This window comes from Ips typographus, linkage group LG8 (genome assembly GCF_016097725.1).
Source record: "Ips typographus isolate SLU linkage group LG8, UJ_Ityp_2.0, whole genome shotgun sequence".
Taxonomy (NCBI): domain Eukaryota; kingdom Metazoa; phylum Arthropoda; class Insecta; order Coleoptera; family Curculionidae; genus Ips; species Ips typographus.
The window spans coordinates 5141232-5160793 of NC_138429.1; the positions used below are offsets into that span (position 1 = coordinate 5141232).

Genomic DNA, 19562 nt, shown 5'->3' on the forward strand with positions numbered 1-19562 from the left:
CCCTGATGATGTTATAAACTAACAATCGAGACGTTGGTGAATGGAATAATTAAATTAGTAGTCCAATCAATTTCAGTCTCCATATGCTTTAGAATCCTCCATCAAACGTGAAAATTTGTTAATATCTTCTAAAACTTCAAATTGACGTACGTTAGATTGATTGTGCTTTAGACAGAATTACTGTTGTAAATGTTTAGAGATGGAAAGTTCTCAGAAATTTATTTTTAAATTTAAGTTCATTTTTAGATAACATTTACAGCTCCATGGAGCCAAATTTGCAGTTCTGACGTTAAGCAACAGATTTCTACATTTTTTACGTCACGTGACATCTGTCATAACTGTTAAAACTCACTGACCATTGACCTAGAAGTATAAAATGCCAAATGGATGTGTTTCTTTAAGAAATTGCACTGTAAGCTGTGTTTACAATTCAAATTTGACAGTTATGACGTCAAGGAACACTTTCCTAATTTGCTTGCGCCACGTGATAGCTGTCAAAACTCACCAGTCCATTTTATACTTTCAGATCACCAGTGATCACCAGTGATCTGAAAGTATAAAATTCCAAATAGATGTGATTCTTTGAGGAATTGCACTGTAAGTTGTGTTTACAGTTCCGTGAAGCCAAATTTGCAGTTCTGACGTTAAAGAACACATTTCTATATTGTTTATGTCCCGTGACAGCTGTCATAACTGTCGAATCCCGTTCACCAGTGACCAGAAACTATAAAATTAGAAATAGTTGCTAATTTGAGGAACTGGAAGTTGTGTTTAAAGGCCCATGACCCATGAAGCCAAGTTCGACCGTTGGGACATTAGGAAACACTTTAAAACTGTGCTTGTATCACGTGACAGTTGTCAAAACTGTCAAAACTCAACCTAAAAGTATAAAATGCCAAATCGATGTGTTTCTTTAAAAAATTGCACACATTGTTTACAGCTTCATGAAGCCAAATTTGACAGTTGTGACGTTAAGAAACACTGTAATACTTTGATTGCGTCACGTGATAGCTGTCATAACTGTCAAAACTACTCACCAGTAACATAAAACTCCTGAAAGTATAAAATGACAAATACATGTGATTCTTGGAGGAACCCCACTGTAAGTAGTCTACAGCTTCGTGGAGCCAAATTTGACAATTTTGTCGTTAAGGAACACTTTTATACTTTTCTTACGTCACGTGACATTTGTCATAACAGTCAAAGCCTGTTTATCAGTGACCTAAAACCGTAAAATTATAAAGAGTCGCCAATTTGAGGAATACAGTTGAAGTTGTGTTTAGAGATCCATAGAACTAAATTTGACAGTTGGGACGTTAAGGAACACTTTAGTGTTTTGCTTGCATCACGTGACAGCTGTCATAACAGTCAACACCAACTCGCCATTGACCTGCAAGTATAAAATGCCAAGTAGATATTATGTTTATTTGCGGAATTGCACTCTAAGTCGTGTTTACAGCTCTATGCAGCCAAGTTTGACAGTTTTGACGTTAAGAAACACGTTTTTATTTTTCTTACGCAACGTGACAGCTGTCATAACTGTCAAAGCTTGTTCACTAGTGACCTGAAACTATAAAATTATAAATCGTTGCTAATTTGCGGAATGACACTAGAAGTTGTGTTTAAAGTTCCATTGCGCCAAATTTGGCAGTTGGGGTGTCAAGAAACACTTTTATACTGCTTTCATTACGTGACAGCTGTCATAACTGACAAGACTGACTCACCAATGACCTGAAAGTATAAAATGCCAAATAGATGTGTTTTTTGAGAAATTGCATTATAAGTTGGCTTTACAGCTCCTTGGAGCCAAATTTTACAGTTCTGATGTTAAGGAACACTAGGAAAACTAGAAATAGTTGCTAATTTGAGGATTTACACTGAAAGTGATGTTTAAAGCTCTATGGAGACAAATTAGACAGTTGGGACGATAAGGGACACTTTATTACTTTGTTTGCGTCACGTGACAGTTGTCAAAACCCACTTACCAGTGACTTGAAAGTATAAAATGCTAAATAGATAAAAAAAATGAAATTCAAATCTTTGACAATATTTGTAAAATACAATTTTCGATAATTTACCTTTTTTTTTGTACTTCGTGGAGAAAATTACCTTGGGCCCTTTCTATACGTCACAAATATTAAAACTGGATTCAACATGAAAGCCGCATTCATTTGCGTCACATCAAATTTATTATCCATTCCATTCCACTATACCCACTGCTAAAAGATCAAAGTAATTAGCAGTAGGTTGACATGTTAATTATGCCTACAATCCGCAAAGAATTAGGCCTATACAAACTTTTACTTATCAATTCAAACTTCAAAGTATCAAAACTGTCAAAACAATTCAACACAAACTTATTACATTTACTTATTACACAAGTTTACTGTATATTTCAGAAAGACGTCAAATATTCCTGTTTGGTCCAGGATGGCACCACCTCATCAGAAAAAACTATTCAAGTATTCGTTTTAGACCGGGAAGGTGTTCATACCTGTCCTAAAGATCAAAATTATGACTTGGATTGGCCTGAAACTGCCCCTGATACTGATTATATACAAGACTGTCCGAAAGAATACACCGGGATTGTTACCAGAAAATGTTTACTGAAAGATGGGAAAAATCCAATTTGGGGGATTCCGGATTTTTCTCAGTGTACAAGTCGAGTTTTAGGAGATATTTATCGAAAGGTAGGAGAATTTATTTTATCTTTGAAGTGGTCATTCAGAATTTTTGTCAGTTTTTTAAAATAACTTGTACAAAACGGGGGCTGTTGTAAATTTCTTTAAACTGTAATTTTAGATCGTTCTGATGGGGCACATGTGATAGCCCATACTTTTTCCTAAGAAAAGTTTGTCTGAACATTTTATTTTGCATAGTTTTTCAGATACCGTCATTTTGATGAACAAGCATGCCAAATTTCATTTTAGTATATCAATTAAGATAACAAATTTTCTTGGGACATATACTTAGGGTCCGCTAGCTCCGAAAAGGGACTATGACACTTTGGCGTTTATTTTTTATGTACTTCCTACCTTTCAAGTATTATATAATCAATTTGGGCCACCCTATATAGACAATATGAACAAACCATCAAAATAAAATAGTTTTTTTGAACTATATCACAATTTTATTTAGATGTAAACATTATTAGAGTAGTCTTTATCCCTTCTTGTATGGTCAATATGATGACAAGCCTGCAATCGAAAAATATCAACTTATAGTGTCCTAAATCCAATAATCTACATTTGCACTATAAAATGCATGAAAGCATAATGAAAGTTCAAGAAATTAATGCAGTTCACAACTGCATTGAAACGTATACAGGTTGTCCAACAGTGGATGGTACCTTAGACGTTTATGGAAATCTGGACGTATCGTTATTTTAAATGATACCCCCTTAGATTCTTATAAATTCAGATTTGCAATTTATTTCTAAACATTTTTTGTTAATACGACTTTATGTCGATCTTTTATCGTTTTCGAGATTTTGCTACGTTTATTGACTTTTTTATTGAAAACACTGTATCAATAAAATTGTTCTTGTTCGGTTATACTAATTCGTAGAAAGAAACATATTTTATAAATCATATTTAATTATAATAATAAAAAAAACAATAATCAAAATTAACATTCAGATTTTATTAAATTTAAGATTGTTTGTTCTTGATCTGTCCTAAATTTAATTAATCTATATTATAATTTAAAATTCTATAAATAATTGCAATGGTTAAAAAATTATGTTGTTCTATTTCACATAATTCTGTTCCATATCTTTTTATAAATTAGCAGCTTTTGTTCTATATCTAAATTTTAAAAATTCAATAACTTCTATAATAACATTTTATGGAAAATGAGTGTGCGTTTTAAGTCATATACAGTGCGTTTTTTTTAACGCGCAACATAGGATTTTACGTGTTAAATTTTTAAGCCCATGTTAGACCATTTTATTTTGGAACTGCAAGTCTATAATTTGACGGGTGTGTCTTTAGTACCCTGAAGCTTAAGTAAGTCTACCAATTTGGTCTAAAAAGTGATTAAAAACTGGAAAAAAATCACTTTTTTTCGAAAAGATTTTATCGTTTCATACTCCCTGTATGCATTGTTGTTCCTTGTTGTTTTCGATACTGGCAGGGCAGGTAGCAGGTAAAGTGACATATTTTGACTGCATCACGATCCGACATCTTTTGAACGTCAAAAGGGCATTTTATGATGTACTGTTTGGCTTCAAACGGAGGTCACTTTGAACAATTCACTTATAAAAATACTTCTTTTGTTCTTAACTTTCTTGATATAAAGTTAATGATCACCCTGTTTTACTTTCTACGCCAAATTTTACCTGCTAACTGCCGTGCCAGTATCAAAAACAACAAAGAACAACAATGCATACAGGGAGTATGAAACGATAAAACCTATTCGAAAAAATATGATTTTTGCAAGCTTTTTAACACTTTTTAGGCCGAATTGGTAAACTTACTTAAGCTTCAGGGTACGAAATAGCCACCCGTCAAGTTTTATACTTGTAGTTCCAAAATAACATGGTCAAACATGGGCTTAAAAATTTAACACGTGAAATCCTATGTTGCGCGTTAAAAAAAACGCACTGTATGTGTTGATTCTATTATATGAGTTTATATAAAACTTGTCCGATCATATAATATCAAGTAATTAGCGCTTTTCTCTTTAAAGCTCAATTTCTTCACTATTCAGTTTTGGTGTATAGAACAACTTAATTCTACGGTGACGAAGTGTTGTCATATTTTCCAAACTTTAAAAAACTGTTTTTTTTGTTACGTATATTTCCACAATTTTCAAAACTAAATAAAACTCTATTACAGCGACTTTTCTAGATAATTTAAGAATATGAATGCAGCTATTCATAACTTGTAGCGGTGAACACTATACGCGAACCGTAATAGTACGTATGCAAGACCCATAAAAACAAATTTACTTTCAGTACGAGAAACTCAAATTAGGCTTCGTTGACACGAGCTTAGAAAACTTATTCTTTGGATTCCACCATTACGCTTCCACGGTTCCATTACGTCCAGGAGAAGGAGCTCGAATTTTATACTTAATGCAGGAAATATCCTCCTTTCTGGAGGAAGTCAGAATTGTAAATCACACCATGTTGAATTTGACTCGGAGTGTAATTTCAGTCTTAGACGTCATTTCTGCGGTTCCTGAGGCTTTGATACATCCCAAGGTTAGTATTTTGTAAAGTTTTTCCTTTAGTTTTATTACAATTTTAGTACTGAACTGAACAAGTAATTTATTGACGAGCTGGGGCAATAAAGTAAGCTGTTTTTGTGGTTAAATTTATGCTGAAAAAATCAAAAACAACTCGGGCTTGAATTATTACAGGTCGAGCACATGCCCCTATAAATTTTTAATTTAAATTGAATGCAATTTCCCAACCAGTAACATGTTTTGTCAGGAAATCTGCATAAATAATTGATATTTTTTAAATAATTTTTGTCATACATAATGCAAAACTTAAAAGCGCTGGAATACCTAGAGGATGTAAGTAAATTGCATTTTAATTACTTCATACTAATTTTAATTTCTCCTGCCTTTTAACTTCAAAGTTTAAAATATGCTGTGTAAACTTTATACAAAATTTAAATTCCAATTTTCTCTTTAAACGTGAATAAATTTTCGTCCAGAAACACATCGTTACAAACTTTACGCTTCATAACTCTCTGGTCAACAACATTTTTCCTAAAAAATCAACAATAAATAATTCACGATGTTTATCCAGCAAGATTAAACTGAAACGTAACATTCCAGGAAGTCAACTTGCTCCAGCAGATATTATTCGACCAGCTAAGGATATCGGGATCTTATTTGGCGGAACGGGAAGGCTTTAAATCTTCCAACCTGTCCCTGAATACGCTTGATATTACTGTTCTAAAAGAAACGCCAAGCCAAACTGCGCTTCATGTTCCTGCAATTGGAAGAAAGTTGGGGTAAGTTATGCAGAAAACGTAAAATTATCGTTCAACGTTAGGTCAGAAATTAGAGGGCACAAATTGGAACTTAATACATTTGGTGTTTTTGAATTTGTTTTTATATCCGCTCTGTAAAGGGTTACCAGATTGGGAGATTTTTACCAAAAAATAGGGGATTTTTTTTGGGGTATTTACCAGAAGAACAACTTGAGATTTTAGGTCTGATTGAAAACCACCCCTTTTGTGACAGTTTTAGTTTATTTAGAAACGCACTATACCTTCAAAATCTATGGAACAGTTAATAGCGTTTTTTTTTCATAAAAATTGTGTCGTAACAATATAAAGTAGAATTTTTGGAAGAAGAGAACTTCCTAACTCTCTCAAAAACCAAGTTAGGAACTGTCAAATTGTGACATCTTCAAAAAGCTTCTTCACTTGTCTGCTCGTCAGCTACGAACTACGAATTTTGACGTTTGAGCGAACCTCCTTACTGTCATAGGAACCAAATTAGGAGCTGTTAAATTGTGACACCTTTAATATTTCTAGTAGAGTTACACTGTTCTATTTCATATCAAATATATCGGTTATTTCTAATTTTTTAAATGAGATTGTGTTGAAAAAAAAGAAAACTGCACGTGTCAAATAAAGTTACCTGTCATCTTTAATAAGACAAAAGAATAATGACAGTTGACAGACAGAAATAAGACATGACAGACAGAAATAATTTAACAAACGGTGGAATGGATAGAAAGAAAATAGAAGCCTTGGGCTACATTTTGACGTTTGAACGAACCTCGTAGCTGTCACAAAAACCAAACTAGGAGCTGTCAAATTGTGACACCTTTAAAAAGCTTCTTCACTTGCAATGCTCTATTTCCGAACTAATATCTCGGTTATTTGTGATTTTTGAAAGAGAATGGTCTTTAGTTTAGATCAAAATTTCGGGCTAGATTTTAACGTTTGAATGAATATCTTCTAGCATTTTTAAAGAAACAAAATAAAAGTGGCAGTTTGAAAGAAACAAAGAAAGACAGAGGGACTAATGAAATGTATTTAAATCCATGAATAACAAAGTATATTCTAAGAAATAAATTTAGTATTTCGACTGAGAAAATGGAGTCGACCAATCTGGCAACTCTGGCTGTGTCTGTCATACACCAACTTAAAAAAAAAATATTTGAAGAATAATTATATTTCACAACGATGCTTGAAGTGAGTTTTATAATAATTACAGAAAATTAAGTTAAAATATTCAGAATGCATTTTTCTATTGAAATTTTAAGTTAAGCGTGACCCTAAGAATAACCTTTGTGTGAGTCTTTAAAACTTAAAATCTACATGTTTAATCATCATTAGTTGAGTAAGTAAACGGATTCTCTTATTCCTAATTTTAAAATGATATTATTACTTTTTCTGTAACAAGACTGAAAATAATTAAATTTGAATTTCACGTTTACTGTTACTATTTTTTTGTTGGTTTTGAGGTTATTTTAGGCTTCAAACTGGATCTTCAATAAAACTAACACATTTTGTGGTTTAAAAATGGTTTTTATATAAGCTCTATAAACGCAAAATGTATTTGAAGCAGAAATTTATTTTAAAGCGATGCGGAAAGTGAGTTTTATAACAATTACAGTACACACATTAAAGCATTCTCAATGCATTTTTCTGTTAAAAATTTAAGTAAAGGTTTATTTATACATATTTCCATCACTCCAATACAGTAAAATTTAAAAACTACATTTTTGAAAGTGACCAGTTGAGTAAGTAACAAAATTTGCTTATTTCTGATTTAAAAAAATTATCATTAGCTCTGTAAGAAGATTAGTTTTTTCTTCACGGTTTAATAATATGTTTGTTATATAAGCTTTGTACTACTTAACGAACTGAAAAAATTAACTTAGGACAGTTATATTTCAGAGCGATGGCGGCAGGGAGTTTATAAAAATGACAGAAAATAAACTAAAGTATTCTCTATGCATTTTTCTGTTAAAATTTCTAGTAAAGCTTTAAGTTAACATGATTTGAAGACTAAATTGAGTTTTTTTTTCAGGCTTCAAACTTGGTCTTCAGTAAAACTAACATCACAACGTCTGGACCCAATTTATTCCGATATATTTGCGGGGGTTGTGTACCGAAATCTTTCTCAATTCCTGCCACCAAAATCGTTTTTAAGAATACGGTACGTAACGATTAATTATTTTATTTTATCCCGACCCTCGAACAAACATGTCAAACAAGACAAAACGAAAGCACTAAGAATGTCTGTCTAAACCTGTAATTGCACCTCGGGGCCTCCTTACCAGCTATACAGAAGCTTCCGAAGTATGGAGCTTTATTTATTTGCCTCCACTTTGCATACAAAATGGTCTCTTGGTAACTTCCTTGATATAAGTTTAATCCAAAAATATGTCTTTTTTTATAAGTAATGCTTACTTGCTAAATAATATTTAAAAGTTTAATTCAACTTAAAAAGGACTTATCTGCTTCGCTTTATTGCATACTAATCTACACTAAAAAAGGATGGTTTGCTCAAAGAGCAGCTGGTTTTGCTAGCATTTTACAAGAATTACCAGCTGGAATCCGACTCGACGTTCACAACGACCACAGGACGGACGTGCCTGAAAATTTAATCTTTTTCTTTAGTAGTTTTTTCGGGCTTTTTGCAGAAAGTGTATTTATGTTACCCATTCTGGTTTTAGAAACTTCCAAGTAAAAATAAATTTGATATTACATAGAAGATGCACCTGCATCTCTTAAGAACGAATGATATAGACACGTACCGTTATTGAACATTCTTTTTCCAGGGACGGCACGGAAATTCAATATCAAATATTCTCGCAAATTGCCAGTTTCGTTCCAGTTTTGTCGAACCGATCTAGCAGCGACGATATGTCCATATCCATAGAGTTTCAGCACATGTTCAGCACAGAACTGATCAATGCCAGCAAGAACGAACGATGGGAAGTACGTTGCGGATATGCAGATCCAACGAATTTTGCATATTCTTGGGATATTTATACGTGCTCTGTGGAATTTATCGATGATCGTACTTCAACTTGTTTATGCTCCAGATTTGGTTCATACGTGCTTATGCTAATTTTGACCCAACCTGAGGTAACGTATGACTTTCATTATACATACTATTTCACAGATAATAGTGTTTTCCGCACAGTTTATAATCGCCAAGTGATATAATCATCGGGAAAATAATAAAACATGACTATAACGGCACTTGCCCTCCAATAGTTCAACCTCAAAGCAATCTGCAGTTCCCAAGTGGAGCTGCTTGAAACTATGCAAAACTTAATTGTCTGACAAGACTTGTTCGTGTTTAATACTATAGTTTGTACCGAAATTTGTGCAGCAAGCAAAGATATAATCCGAAAGTTTGGATTAGTTGGCTCGGGAATTTGTTCACTTGTCTTCGAACAGATTTTCACTTTATAATTTGATTTAATCAATGATAGTTACGCAAACTTAAGTGACAACTTCTGAAATAGAACGTTTGTTCTATCAAAATTGCTAGAGATTTTGAAACAAGGAGCATGCTATGATTACTACGTTTTTTAATCTAAAAGTTCTATTACAACTAACTAACCAGTAAAAAATTACTTTGAATTGAATTAACAAAAGATAGTTTATATTTAGTAATTAAAGTAATATACCTACATCACACTACCAGTTTAAATCGAATAAATATAATCCAACGCATACAGAGTGTCCCTGAATTGATGTCACAAACTCTAAACTATAACATTCAAAAAAATATGAGAAAACATCTTTTATACACATATCCTCTTAAATGCCCTTTCTTTGAGATACAGTGTGTCAATCGTTTTTTTCTGAATTTATTCTGAATTATATTAATAATTATTTTAAAACTGAACTTAAATTATTGAGGAAAGATAAGGAAAAAAAAGTAGAAAGATAATTTATGATTGAACATGATTAAAGACATCGAGACAAAAATCAACAGAAACAAAGTATCAAAGTCAAAATTTGAGTTGATAGTCAGATACCACAAATTTTTGTTTGTCTCTTTACCATTCCTTTAATTGTGACTATTTATCCAGCATGAAAATTGTTGAAAAAAAAAAAATAAGTTCCTTGTAACATTGCTCTTTTTTGTTTCATGTCTTTAATCATGTTCGTAAATAATTGTGTTTCTTATTTTTTACTCCTTTTTCTTTTTCCAATAATTTAGGTTTAATTTTACAGTAATTAAACTACTACGGTTCAATTTTTTTCTTTCTTTTTGTTGTATTAAAGTATTTTTGCTCTCAGGGACCTCCTTAGCAGCAACAAGACAAAAAGTGACAGGATACACCAACCTGCATTTATTAAAAACTGCTCTAACTCCATTTCTACTGAGGGTAGTTCCGTTATAACTTTTTATATTTATAAAAGGAAAAAAGCTATAGCAAAAATCAAAGTAAATTGATTCACACTGATTTTGTTACTTTTCAAATATGTTTTGTTGTTTTGTACCTCCATGGAATTGAATTGACAGTTTTCAGGTTTAGGACACAACTGTGACTGACCGTCAAATGTCATAACTGTCAAAATTCCACTCTTCAATTCACTCATAATGCTATAAAATTAATTTGGTACTGTTTATACTATTTTTACTGGATTTTAAGAGTGTGTTATGGTTTTACAGCTTTATGGAGAGGATTTTGACGGTTGTCATATTTAAAAAAAAAACTAAAATTTAGTCAGAAACAGTGAAACAAATGTTACAAAAGCCAAAAATTCACTGATGAAGGTATAAAATGCAATCAACCAAAGTCACACTGACTTTATTACTTTTAAGTTTGTTTCGTGGTGTTCCATCTATATGGGATTGAATTTGACAGTTTCCAGGTTTGAAACAGAACAAAAGACAGAGCGCCAACTGACAGTCAAATGTCATCCGTCAAAATATGACGTAATAATGTAATAGAAAGGAGCGATGTAGCGAAATCAATCAACTTTAACACCCTGTATATCAAAGAAGGTGCATTTAAGAGAGTACGTTTATCGGAACTTCTCATTCTTTTGGAATGTATGTACAGGGTGTCCCATGTTCGACACTTCATTTATTTTTAAACTAACGAGGTTGCCTAAACATGGCATCAGCAGAATTGTCATAATCCATTTCGTTGGTAAGATACAGGGGGAAATTGAAAAATATCACTTTTGAGGTATCTCCGATATCTTTAAACTTTTTGAAGAGGTGAAAACGGATTCTTACAGATATTTTTCCGTAAAATCCAGTGACGTAGTTTGTTTTTTGTTGAAATTTGCGATTTTTTGTTATTTTATTGATTGGACAGAACAGAAAAATATGATAACTAAAAAGTTAAGCTCAGTATGCTATGGACTGATCGGTAGGTATATTAATGAGAAAATGCACAAAGTCGTATATTTCGCAAATTTTGAGTCAATATTAAGATAAGTGGCAGTAAAATTCAAAATGTGTTTATAGGGAAAAAAATATGCCATATAGGGAAAGTTGTAGGGGAGTATGTACAAATTGGTCATTAATGTTCTTTTTGCAGCACGAAATCTAAATGTAGAATATCCTATACATATATTAACACTTACAGAAAAATATCCGTTTTATGTGTGTCTTCGTTTGTATAATTTTTTGCCCAAAAGTGTGCAATGTATATCTAATAAGAAAACGTTCAAAACTAAGATTTTATTAAATTTAAAGCCTTATTCAGTGAGTGACGTATCACCATTTTTTTTTTTTTTTCTTTTTGACGCTATTTATTTTGTGTTTCAATGTATAATTATTATAAAACAATTGCTTATAAAGAGTTGTTGTACTGTATTGTATTGAAGAAAAAAAAACGTTCTCTTAACCACCATATTGCCTAATTAACTTTAGCTAGTTGTGGAAACTTACTGAATGGGTAACCGAGCAACTCATACAGGTACAACTAATATATTTCCCTTACACAACATCCAATAATTTTCAATATTAACTAATATAAGCAACCAACGGAATAATATACCGAAGACCTTAATGATCATTCCAAGGCTTTCCGTTGCACTTGAGAATTGCAAATACTCTAGCAACTACCGAGTTCTGATTAATCGAACTAAAACTGAGTAGTCAATAATAATTAATGACTCGCTTAGGAGATATACAGTAGTTTGTCTGACGAATTAAACCATTCGGTGTCTGGTTCGTGATCAAAGTGGCAATAAGCCACCGAACTTTGCGGGATTAAAGCTTACCTTCAGGCTGCTAAAACTATATCATATTAATCCCAGACATACAGGACCGTATTCTGCTTTAAGATTAAATTTAAAACAGTTAACAGTCTTTAAAAATGCAAATACATTTAATCGACGAAGAAAAACGTTAAGTGGCTCAAAGTGTATAAATTGCTGCCATAGAATAAAATTGCAGTTTGCTGTAGGGTCCAATAAAACTAACCTTAAATTAAACTTGTCTCAGGATAAAGGATAGTTTTACGGTTTTGGTGCATTATAACGCTTTAAAAGAGGAATTTTTAATTAAATAATTTAGAACGAGGGTTAGTAAAAGGCTATCGTTGGTTTGGTAGATGTATGTTGGTCAAATTACTGAAATTTACAACCTGAATTGTGTTAAAGCTAGATAACACTTCACTGTTATTAATTTGAATACCAAATTATTCATAATCCAACCTAATTAATACACTCATCTCATTCAGAAACCCATTGAAATTCGAGTTATTATTATTTTCTCAATGAAAAGCTATCGATTCCACTCAACTTTATAGAACTTTGTTTTACCTATTTCCTCTATAATAATAGTTCAATTATTACCGCAAGCCAAGTTGGAATCATGCAGGAACTTGATAATGATTCCTATAATTTATGCATTCAATAAGAGATAAAAGCGGCTATTATATAATCCTTGATATTATATATCTTAAATGCCCTTTTCGACTTATTTAAAGTAAAATTTTATTTGTAGGAACTAGTACCAACGAATGAGCCTCACAAATACATCCTGATCTGCAGCTTCTTCTTTTGCATCATCTTGACTCTCTTCACGACGATTTGTTTGATGGTTTCCTGTTTTCTGGCTAAAAAATCATGCCTGATTGCTCTCAAAGTGCAATGTTCACTTTCCTTATTTTTATGTGAAGTTTTGTTTGCTACCGCTATTCTGAAGGAACCTCCTCAAGTATGTTTAGTTTAGATTTACATTATTTTTTTCTAAGTGTGACATTTACAGCAATATTTAATGGTCTACCTGACTTTCCTTGAAATGTTCATTCTTCTGGCAATTTCCAGCCATCTAAGCAAACTATTGGTAGTGTTTACTGAACTGATAGAAACACCTAAAACCAAGTCTTCTAAATATACAGTGGTGGGGATAACATCAGGTAAGTTTTCTCCTACAAGTTATGTATTTATTAGTTTACCTACGACCGGCAGTGTAAATAGATAATTACGCGTAGTTTTCAGTAAAAAACGCAATTTTTTAAGTTGCGAAAACCGAACTTTACACTTGGTTGTAGGTAAAGTATACACCTGATCTAAGGCATTTAACGTACAGCTCGTCCCAAAACTACTGGCAGTGACGTAATAATTGTCGTTCCTTTTTTTATTTTAGCTCCGAAACTATACCAATTAGAGCTAAATGGATGTTAGGTTCGTTTTCCCAGTTTAAAATTAGTAAAAAAGGTAACTTTGAGCAAATTTCAATATGGCCGCTTTTAGTATAGTAGACCAAAAATTACAAATTTGAGTCAAAATTTGGTGCACTTTTCCAAAATATTCTAAATAATAGTAGTATACAAGGTGGTCCAGTTTTAAGTGTCAATAATTCACCATTTAATAGCTAATCAAAAAATAAGTTGACTTGCATTATTTCATTTTTCTGAAAAACGTTTCCTAAGGAAGATACAGTCCTCCAAATTTCCATTTAAAAAATCGTTTTATAGTTTAAAACTGAACATTCAAGACTTGTAAAAGTCCAAATTTGTACTGAAAACAAAATAGTCTAAAAACTTTTTTACTACTAGGAATGGTCTTATGATTCGCTTTCTCAGACTGCCATCCTGGTTGAGTGTTTGAAACTGGCATTCAAGAACTAAAAAAAGTCCGGAAATCAAGACAAAGATTGTATTGTGCATGAAACTCATTTTTTACTACTAAAAATAATATAAAAGTTGACTTTTAATGCTAGAACGGACCTTACTAGGACTAAAGAGAGTCCAAAAGTATATTTTGAAGACTTTAATTGGTGTACAACTCAATTTTCTGGACTGGACAACAAGTCTAGAAGTAAATTAAATTTTCGGACTATTTTATTTCTAAAAATTAGTTCTCAAGACTATTATTGTAGCATTTGGTACCAAAATTTTTTACTTTTATTACTGAGAGACTTTTAGAAATAGTCTAAAACTCGATTTTTCAGTCCTAAAAAGCACTAAAAACAGTCTGAATTTCTTAGAGGTGCTACAATTTATTGCACCTATGAGTGTAGAAGTCAATTTAATAGTGAAGAAGCTTGAAATAACATTTTCAAGACTATGGTCAGTGGACACACTGGCTTTTAGGCCTGATAAGTCAAAAACTTTGTAAAGATAGTCACTGAAACTCGATTTGAGGCACTGAAAACAGCCTTAAAACACTGAAAACAGTCTAGTTTATTAAGAAATACCCGAATTTTTAGCACTGAGGTGTCTAGAAGTCGATTTAATAGTGATAAAGCTTGGAATGCTATTTTAAGTCTATGAAGAATGTAAAAATTGTTTTTTAAGTTTGCTATGTCAATAACTTGGTAAAAATAGTCTTGAAACTCGATTTTCCAAGCTGAAAGCAGTTTTGAAGCACTAAAAATAGTCCAGAATTCGAAGAAAATGAAAAGCAAAGTAAAAAGCACGAAAAGTTTGTTTTCAAGACAATTTTCATGAATCTAATGTCAATGTCCTACATCTAAGACTATTTTCAAGACTAAAATATTGAAATTTGTCTTCAAATTATGAAAACTTACTTCAAATGCAAATTTTAAGCTTTTGATGTCACTTTTTATTAGTTCAGTCACATTTTGGTGTTCAAGTCAATTTTTAAGGTTTAAATGTATGAATTTGTAGTAACAAATTCTTGAAAAAGTAGTTTTTATGTCTACAAGTCAATTTTCAGTATTAAAGTCTCTTGATTTGCATGAAAACTGATTACAAACACAATTTTTAAGCTTCTGAAATTTTTATCTTTTCTAATTCAATTTTCAAAACTAAAGTCTTTTAGTTTGTCTGGAAACTATGAAAACTGGCTACAATAATATTTTTTAAACTTCTTAAGTGAATTCCGTTTCCAAGACAATTTTTAAGTTGGGTTGGGTTAGTTTTGGGTCTTTGACCGTAATAACGTGTAATAAAGTGCTTGTTCCAAATTTGATCAATATTGCTCCAACGGTTTGACAGTTATAACAAAAAAACGATTTTTTAAACGGAAATTTGAAGGGCTGTATTTTCCTTAGGAAGCACTTTTCAGGAAAATGACATAATGAATGTCAACTTACTTTTTAATTGGCTATGGTTTGGTGAATTATTGACATTTAAAACTGGACCACCCTGTATAATAGGTCTTAACAAAGCTTTTTAAATCACCACAAAACATCAAAGAAAAATTGAGAACTAATCTTAAGACAAGAGAATTTCGATATGACGTCCCAGTTAATGTCGTCACTGCCACTTCACCTGGGACAGAAAGTACTCAAGAAATTACAGAAAATGCATTTTATAGCACTAGTTATGTAATATACTATTAATGAGATCATATTTCAGGAGTGCCACTTATAACAATATTTGGCAATCATCTGGCGTACAAAACCATGAACTTAACAGTTAAATCCTGGTGGATGCTTCAGAACTCGTTGGGGCTAAACGTTTTCGTCACTGTTGTCTCAATTATCAGTGGAATGTTTGCGTTTATTTACGTTTCAGTAGTCAAAAAGATGGACAAACTTATTGTAACCAGAGAAAAGCACGAGAAAGCTGTGAAAAGACGGTAAATAATAATTTAAACCATTTTCTGTTATGCTATATTTCTGGTATTTTAGGATTTCATTAATTAAAAGAGCGGGATGTTTGTTTATGGTTATTTTGGGTTTTATTATAAGCAGCGTAATTTATATTAACAACCAGAAGACTTTATGGAGCATATACCAGTTTGGAGTGGTCAATATTATTATGGTATGTATTTTAATCTAAACTATGTTTAATAATAATACTATAATTTTAATCTAACAGTTAATACATTTTTTTTTTAAACATATTATTAGCTTGATTCTAGCTAATTGTAAACTAAATCAGATCCACAATTTTTGCACCTTTTTTTTTCTTTTCTTCTTTCCTTCTAATTCTTCTGCTGCGTGAAAAACATTTTTTTCTGTTGTTTTTTGACGTTGTTTCTTCTTTAATTCTTCTCTGCTTTGAATTCTTCTTTTTAATCTGGTAGAAATTCAAAATTTTTGACCCAAAATTATATTTGGCAGCATTTTCTTCTACGTCTCTTTTCTCCTTTCAATTTCCTTTTTTTAACGAACAACGAAAGCAAATGAATTTATAAAAAGGTTCAATATCAGAGTTATTATAAACCTTTGTTCAGAGGAAATTCGGCATATTGTAGTAAAAGGCATAATTATACCTATATTTTTGTCAATTTGGTGAAATTCAACGTTTCTGCGAAATTGTCAAGAAAATATGTTATTTTGTTTTTATGTTATTTTTTTTAGCAAAAAATGTCAAAAATGTTCTTGAAAATAAAATAATGATAAAAATGAAATAAATTTTTAGTTTTAGTTTCCAGATTTTTTTTTAATTTTTTTGACAATTTTGACGAATTACTGCGGCTCCGCCAATTGTCAAGAAATGTATAATGTTTTTCTTACTTGTTTGCAGCCTGAAACTCGGTTATTTTGACAGTTACTTAGAGTGGTTCAATATACCAGTTTAAAGCCGTTGAAACGTACTTTTCACCACACTATACAGTGTTTCTAGTAAAGTAGTGATTGCTAATAAAGACAGTTTTGACTGATAACGAACCTAATTTAACTCGCAATAATCCAGTTATTTTGACAGTTACAGGGTTAATAACCAAGTTATTTACTAATAGAGTCAGTTTTGACTGAACTTGATAGCTGCCACTTTAACTGTCAATAACTTGGGTAGGTTACAGGGTTGTTCAATATATCAATCAGCCCTTGAAATCTACTTTTGAATACTTTATACATATAGTGTCTAAAACAAAAATGTCAAATAACCGAGTTATTTTCGACATAAAGCAATTTATATAATAAGACGTGCACGCGGCTGACAATTTTGGAAAAAAATTTAATTTTTTTGAATCCACCGCTATAGTATGTCTTCGGTTCAAAATTTGGTTTTAAAGAAATGAAAAATCTCGAAAACGGCTTCTCGTAGAGACTTCGTTTTTTAAGGGCATTGAAAGAGCTTTTTCTGTCCTTTAAACTGTCTCAAGACACATTTTTCATAATTTATACGCTTTATTCGAAGCATTTTTGTTTGTTTTTTGCGTTTATCTTATAGAGAAATCCTGGTACATTATAACCACCTTATTTAAAACATCTATTAATCTTATTTAGTCAGTATATTTGAAATAAACAAAGTATCTTTCTATAAACAATTAAAACACCAAATGGTCAATACTCTTCTAAAATCTTCCTCCTAAATTTAGGGACTTCTAATCACAGTGTGTTACGTTCTGAAATCAGAAACCACCCTTAAAGATCTCTTCAAAAAGAAGCCCGAAAAGGACGAGAGCTTCTTCAGTTTAGAATCCACTGGACCTCTTCACTGTAAGTACTTTTAAACACTTGAAAATAACTTGGTAAATATAAACTAATTTCAGTTATGATGAAACAAGAAGGCGAACTTGAAAATCAAAATGGTCAACGTAAATCCGAGCTACACCAAGTGAACCTAAGGTCAGTTGAGGCGACAAAAGTGAATGGAAGCAAAGCTCAAATTATTTCAAACGCTTTCGAAAGTTGTTTGCAGTCTAGCTCAAATTTCTGCGACAAAGACGCGTCAACTTTACGCAACAAAGACAAAACCTACACAGATTTAGAATGTTACACCAACAGTCCACCTGGTGTTCGAAAGTTAAACTCTATAAGCGGATCTTTCACTCAATCTCCTGATATTTTAACAGCTAAACCGTGCGTAGGTTTGGACTTAGTGGCTCACAGTATGTGTATCACAAAACCTGAGATCAATTTAGTGTCAAAAGAACCTCCTCCTCCAGCATTGAAAACGGAAAAAAAGCCTGGAGAGCATAAAACAGTCCGGATCATGTTCCCTCCACAAGTGATCATAACACCAGACGAAGCCATTTCGAAAATTCTAGAAACTGAAACCACCGCAGTCCAAACTGAACGAACACAACCTGATGGACATGCGGAAATCGTATCTAATTTAGAAAATATCGAAGAAGTCACAACTATTACAAGCTTCAGTAACGACAACTTGGATGGGGTTTTAGACAGTATCTCACATGACTTAGACTACCTGTTAAATAGGAGTGATGCAGCTGAAACATCAATGGGCACTTCAACCCTCACTAGGAAAGTATCTAAACCTCCTGGTGCTAGTGTTATCAACAAAATCCCGGAAGAGTTAATTGTGGAGGAGGGCAATGCCTCCAGTGGGCCAGAAAGTATTATGTTACGGACTAATTGCTAAAGTGCATCGAAAAATCATATTAAAAAAGCCATCCAAAAGTAATCAAATTTATTCTAAATTGTTTTGAATTTATTACTCAGTAAACTATAGGTAGGTTAAGCAAAAATAATAATTTCACAGGGTCAAGCATTCTTTTGTGTGCTTTTCTAGTTAATTTAGGGTGTTAATATTAAAGACTGATTAGATATGTTTCAAGCAATTTAGAGAACGTTAATGTTATGCAAGATAGTGTAAGAACAAAACAGATAATTGGAAGAGAGTAGCAACTTAATTTTTTGTGCATTTTCAGTGAAAATTTATTTATTTGTAATTAAAATGTCATTGAAAACGAATTACACGACCAACGAATTCATGCAAAACTCCTAAACAAAGCAACACATTTTCTTAAACTCTTTGTTGCTCATGTATATAGTGTATATTTGTAATTTATATATTTCTTTTTATAATAAAAATTGAATCTTCTTACAAGTTGCGTGTTATTTTATCCTGCTGAGTATGGGCATACTTTCATTTGCTTAGATTTTTGGTGAATAAAGAAAAATACGAATACTATTTTTCCGAAAAAAACGGTTTTACTGTTTTATAAGAAAATTACATGATGTGAATTAATAAAATTAAAAATAAATCTAAAAAATTAGTCAGAAACTTTGGTACATTATTAAAAATACTTTATGTTATTGTTTTATAAATTTGTATTTGTTTTATAATTCTTCTGTGATCGGTTTAGTTTTAGAAAAATAAAGTTATAAGTACCTTGAAGTATACCTGGAAAGTACAAACTTGTTTATTTTAAATGGAACACCTTGTATACCTATTATTACATGTTTTAATACTCCTTACAATTGTTCGTATGTTTCATGTAATAAAATCTATATCTATATTCAGTTATTATTTCCTCTTCTATGGTTAA

General features: G+C 31.9%; 1 protein-coding gene across 1 annotated transcript in view; it reads left to right on the forward strand.

The window, feature by feature from the left end:
* LOC145732923 (uncharacterized) overlaps positions 1-19114 on the forward strand; it is a 138866-nt gene extending 119752 nt beyond the window's left edge. Inside the window, exons 14-24 of the mRNA XM_081985471.1 lie at positions 2400-2690; positions 4958-5206; positions 5791-5969; positions 8005-8133; positions 8759-9068; positions 12910-13122; positions 13174-13324; positions 15734-15956; positions 16009-16141; positions 17646-17766; positions 17820-19114. Coding sequence (XP_081841597.1) covers positions 2400-2690; positions 4958-5206; positions 5791-5969; positions 8005-8133; positions 8759-9068; positions 12910-13122; positions 13174-13324; positions 15734-15956; positions 16009-16141; positions 17646-17766; positions 17820-18652 — 2832 coding nt within the window. The 3' untranslated portion in view covers positions 18653-19114. The remainder of the gene's footprint in view (positions 1-2399; positions 2691-4957; positions 5207-5790; positions 5970-8004; positions 8134-8758; positions 9069-12909; positions 13123-13173; positions 13325-15733; positions 15957-16008; positions 16142-17645; positions 17767-17819) is intronic.
* Positions 19115-19562: the final 448 nt, after the last annotated feature.